This window comes from Xenopus laevis, chromosome 1S, assembly GCF_017654675.1.
Source record: "Xenopus laevis strain J_2021 chromosome 1S, Xenopus_laevis_v10.1, whole genome shotgun sequence".
NCBI lineage: Eukaryota > Metazoa > Chordata > Amphibia > Anura > Pipidae > Xenopus > Xenopus laevis.
The window spans coordinates 102937361-102943160 of record NC_054372.1 but is presented as its reverse complement, the minus strand read 5'-3'; the positions used below and the strand labels follow the sequence as shown (position 1 = coordinate 102943160).

Genomic DNA, 5800 nt, shown 5'->3' with positions numbered 1-5800 from the left:
GCTGCTGCTTGGATTCCTTTATACTTTTGGTAGATTTGCAGGGCTGGTTTTCAACCTTCTTGCAGCTTTTCAAGAGAGAAATCAAATTACAGTGGTGGGATAATTTTCTTGTTGTAAATGTGCAGAAAATCAAGAATAAAAAATATGAGAAGCCATAGCACAGCTCTTTGTTTGTGATGTACAGGATTTAAGATTAGGCTGCAGATGCCACGTGTTTAATATTAAACCCCCCCCCCAAGGCTGTTAATCACTTGATTCACTTAGGTTTGAGGCACCAGAGTGATTTCATATATAGTAATATTCCCTAAAAAATGCTCAGACTATTATAGGATAGCTATTTGCTATTTGTCTGGTTAGCAGGTACATTACTCAAGTTCATTTCAATGCCGTTAGCAGTAACACAGTGACATTTCCATCAGCAAAACCGTTTGTCACGGTACCAAACTGTGGCCCTAAAAGCAGTTGCTTAAAGGGGAAGGAAACCTCGTCGGCGCTAACCCCCCTCCCTCCTCCCCCCTGGCCTACCCCTCCCGCTGGGCAAATGCCCCTAACTTGTTACTTACCCTTCTGCGCAGGTCCAGTCCAGGGAGTTCACAGGCGACATCTTCTTCCACGCGATCTTCTTCCTCCTTTGACCGGCTTTTGGCGCATGCGCAGTAGGATCGTTTCGCCGGTACGGATCTACTGCGCATGCGCCAAAAGCCACGCGCATGCGCAGTAGATCGTTCCGGCGAAACGATCCTACTGCGCATGCGCCGGTCAAAGAAGGAAGAAGATCACGTGGAAGATGTCACCTGTGAACTCCCTGGACTGGACCTGCGCAGAAGGGTAAGTAACAAGTTAGGGGCATTTGCCCAGCGGGAGGGGTAGGCCAGGAGGGAGGGGGGGCAATACACGGGAGGGGGGTTAGCGCCGACGAGGTTAAACTAGAATGTCCAGCATTGGCAAGTTTTAAAGGAGAAGGGAAGTCTTCTTCCTCTTGGGGGGTGCCAAATGTTAGGCACCCCCAAGTGATTGTATTAACTTACCTGAAACCCCGTGTCAGTGCTCCTATCAGCAGAAAACTGCACCGCCCGGTGTTATACCAGTGAGCACCACAAAGCGATCCTCTTCCCGCTTCTTCTTCTCGCGGTTGCACATGCGTAGTAGAGCCAGATACCTATCTTTAACTACAAAGTCAGCTATTTCCTTCTACTGCGCATGCGTCTGCCCCGGGAAATTTGTAGAAAGAAGCTGGAATAGGATTGCTCCGTAGTGCTCACTGGTATAACCCCAGGCCAGTGCAGTTTTCTGCTGATAGGAGCACTGGCCAGGGGTTTCAGGTAAGTAATACAATAACTTGGGGGTTTCTTAACATTTGGCACCCCCAAATGGAAGAAGACTTTCCTTCTCCTTTAACTACAGCTGTTGGTGCAGCATATTGTATGCCATAGGCACATATAAAACTAGACACAGGGATATTCTTCCTAATGTTCTAGAACTGATTTTAAACTGCAACTCCCAACACTCATTGTTATTGACTGGGCAGGTAAAATAGCACTCAAGTGGCAACCGTACCCCAGAAGGTCAAGCAGATATCAGTCGGTGGCTAGGGATGTCGCGGACTGTTCGCCCGCGAACTAATTCGCGCGAACATCGGCCGTTCGCGTCCGCCAAATGTTCGCGAACGTCGCGCGACGTTCGCCAATTTGGGTTCGCCTTAGCTGGCGCTTATTTTTGACCTCTCACCCTAGACCAGCAGATACATGGCAGCCAATCAGGAAGCTCTCCCTCCTGGACCACCCCCACACCCCCTGGACCACTCCCCTTCCATATATAAACTGAAGCCCTGCAGCGTTTTTTCATTCTGCCTGTGTGTGCTTGGAAGAGCTAGTGTAGGGAGAGAGCTGTTTAGTGATTTGAGGGACAGTTGATAGTAACTTTGCTGGCTAGTAATCTACTTGATACTGCTCTGTATTGTAGGGACAGAACTCTGCAGGGATTTGAGGGACAGTGAGTTTAGGTTAGTTAGCTTTGCTGACTAGTAATCTACCTTCTACTGCAGTGCTCTGTATGTAGCTGCTGTGGGCACTGCTTCTGATCTCATCTGCTGACTGCTGTAATAACCCAATAGTCCTTGTAAGGACTGCTTTTATTTTCTTTTTTGTTTTTTTACTTTGCTACTATAAGAGCCCAGTGCTATTAGTCTAGCTGTGTTGGGGAGTGGGACTGGTGTGCTGCTCCTCCTAGTAGTTCACCACTACCAGCACCAACCAGAGTCAAAATTGTTACAAAGTATCTTATTTGCACCTGTTAGCTGTTCTGAGCTTTCTGCCAAAAGCTAATTAAGTTAGAAACTGTTTTTTTTTCTGGCTGTTCAGTGCAGAGAAAAGAGGGACTGGTGTGCTGCTCCTCCTAGTAGTTCACCACCACCAGCACCAACCAGAGTCAAAATTGTTACAAAGTATCTTATTTGCACCTGTTAGCTGTTCTGAGCTCTCTGCCAAAAGCTAATTAAGTTAGAAACTGTTTTTTTTCTGGCTGTTCAGTTCAGAGAAAAGAGGGACTGGTGTGCTGCTCCTCCTAGTAGTTCACCACTACCAGCACCAACCAGAGTCAAAATTGTTACAAAGTATCTTATTTGCACCTGTTAGCTGTTCTGAGCTCTCTGCCAAAAGCCAATTAAGTTAGAAACTGTTTTTTTTCTGGCTGTTCAGTGCAGAGAAAAGAGGGACTTTCCAGTACAAAAGAGGGACAGGGGGTTGAGTGGTCAAAAGAGGGACAGTTGGGAGGTATGGAAGTGCCACCTAGCTGTGTGAGCTTTTTCACATTCTGTCTAAATAACAATAATAATTCCGTGTCCGTAAACATCACCTGAGTGATGTCTTTACAGCAGCAATAATATATTCCGTATGCACTACTGTATACGTTGCCCTTGCAAGTATTGTTTGCCCCGTCTTTAACCAAGTGCCACCTCGCTGTGTGAGCTTTTTCACATTCCGTGTCCAGAAACATCACCTGAGTGACGTAGTGTGATTTCTGCCCTTTACAGCACAAAACGCAGCGCTGTGTCAACAATGTATTTTTCAGATACATTTTTGCCCTTGATCCCCCTCTGGCATGCCACTGTCCAGGTCGTTGCACCCTTTAACAACTTTAAAATCATTTTTCTGGCCAGAAATGTCTTTTCTAGCTTTTAAAATTCGCCTTCCCATTGAAGTCTATGGGGTTCGCGACGTTCGCGAACCGTTCGCATTTTTGGACGCAAGTTCGCAAATATGTTCGCAAACATTTTTTCCGCCCGTTCGCTACATCCCTATCGGTGGCAATGGGGGCACCAAATTTCTGCAGAAAAGGAACCAGTGTTCTTGCAGTACTCTGATTCATTATAGCAATCTCACTGCTCATGTAATGTGTTGCACCACAGATACATAGCCACAGGCCTGCATTTATGAACTGGGTTAATATACTTGTACCCCATATACTGCAGGACTATGTCACAACATGTAGAGGCCCATTTATCACATGAATTTTGAATTCATGTGAATTTTTCTAAAATTCTAACATACTCACAGTTCGTATTGATCATTTTAAATTTTTAGGAGGGTATGAAACTACATTTCTGGGAACATATTTAACATTTAAATCCTAGGTACATTGGGGCAAAAGACACTGTCCCCTTTCCATATCTGACCCTTCTAACAGATTACACAGAAAAGAAGAAATCTCATTTTAGATGCCTTAGTTATACACTATGGAACCATTATGGAACTGTCAGACTATAACTCACTGAAAGTATTAAAGGGGTTGTTCACCTATGGGTTAACTTTTAGTATGATGTAGAGAGTGATATTCTGAGACAATTTGCAATCAGGTTCCATTTTTTTATTTGTGTTTTATTAGTTATTTAGCAGCTCTCCAGTTTGCAATTCCAACAATCTGGTTGCTAGGGTCCAAATGACCCTAGCAACCATGCATTTGTTTGCATAAGAGACTAGAATTTGAATAGGAGAGGATCTGAAGAGAAAGATGAGTAATAAAAAGTAGCAAAAACAATAAATGTGTGTCTTTACATGTAGCCTTACAGAGCATTTGTTTTCAGTTGAAGTCAGCAACCCCATTTGAAAGCTTGAAAAAAAGTCAGAAGATGAAGGTAAATAATATGAAAAATATAAAAAAAAAAAAATGAAGGCCAATTGAAAAGTTGCTTAGAATTAGCCAGCTATAACATACTAAAAGTTACATTTTAGGCGAACCACTCCTTTAAGTTAAATGAAATAGCTATTGTAATGGCTGATTATAAGGGGTCCAAGTGGCTGTAAGACTTTTTGGCCCTAACACACCCCTTTAAGATGGGTTCACCATAAGAAAACCTGCGTTCATGTGAGTTTCTTTCATTTTTTAATTTGTTCTGGTTATCACATTTTCTATAGAGGCAATACCAAAAACTGCATAATAGTTTGATGACTCCAGCTCCAGATGAGAGTAAAGAACAGCCCCTGACCTCTCATTCCTATGTAAGACTCAAAGGGTGGGCACCGCTCTCACAGCTAAAGTAGCCTCAAGCACTAGAATCTTCCGTGAAAGGAGAAACAGGGGTGAGTGAGAGTTTACACCTCCCTTTGGGCACCTTCCCATATTTCTACTTACACTAGTGAGAAAGTATCCCATAGAAAGATATAATAGATTGTACAGCTGCATGAAAACATTTTAATCTAAGATAAGACATCATGTACATCATTCAGCTACAATGTATTCTAAAAAAAACACTGGAGTGGTCTCCGAGAAAAAATACCAACATTTGGACCCATTACTGACTGCATGGCAATGGGCAACTCAGTGTTCTTTCATAAAATAACAGACAGTTTTTGAACTAAAAAGGTTTATTAAGTAGTCTTTCTGGGACAGCTAATTGTGAAGGAATGCAAAAGGTACATGTGTTTGCTATGGGTTCCAACTAATGTTGGCAGCAGACAGGAGTCCTTACATACTATGAGCCATAAAGGTGCTTTTTCCAGTATCATAAGTAACAGGAAGGTGGTGAGATTTTTGCAGAGATCACAGTTCATTAAGAGGCAGCTTGCACTGAACCTTCAGTAATAAGGACGCCGGGGGTTATTCTGAAAACAGAGAAATAATTTTTCATCATCAATAGGTCTATAAACTTTACAAACTGCAAGATGAGCACACAGTATTTTCTGTCCAATTTTCTATTCTCAATACCAGTTTTCCTCATCAGCGTTCCTCCCAATAAAGAATTATTATCTATACAGCTTTCTGTTTGCATTCTTCCCTGTTAGAGTGAACTAACAAGTTTCCCATCAACATGCTTGCCTTAATTGTATAGAAGTGAAAATGGCATTTTTTTTACTTGTTTCTCCCCAGTGAAAAAAAAATGGTCTCAGATACTAGCTGGAACCAGTATTTTGTCATCATTGGAATGTATTTGGGACATCTGTCTATAAATCTTTATGCTACGGTGTTTGAAAGTTTTAACAAGAAGTGTATAAAGACCGTGCCTGGACAAGGACAAACAAGAATCATCCAGTAAAGACTCCATCCATAGAAAACAAAAATGCTTCATCCTCTATGAAAGAACTTAAAAGTATAGAAAGTTTCAGGGGTAAAGCCATTCCTAAGGCAACCAATTAGGGGTCTTATACAATAGATAGCATAATCCAGATTATACGCAGGGTCCTTGTAATGTGGTTTATTCGCAGCAATTCCAACTAATGAAGGACCAATAATATTTGGCCCTTTGCATCATCCATGGGAGGGGAGATCTCCTGCCAGGCAATGAAGAGCCCCATGTGACAAGGCC

General features: G+C 42.6%; 1 protein-coding gene across 1 annotated transcript in view; it reads right to left on the bottom strand.

The window, feature by feature from the left end:
• Window positions 1-4844: 4844 nt before the first annotated feature.
• Window positions 4845-5800, bottom strand: part of sugp1.S (SURP and G-patch domain containing 1 S homeolog) — a 36893-nt gene continuing 35937 nt past the window's right edge. Inside the window, exon 14 of the mRNA XM_041580032.1 lies at window positions 4845-5099. Coding sequence (XP_041435966.1) covers window positions 5073-5099 — 27 coding nt within the window. The 3' untranslated portion in view covers window positions 4845-5072. The remainder of the gene's footprint in view (window positions 5100-5800) is intronic.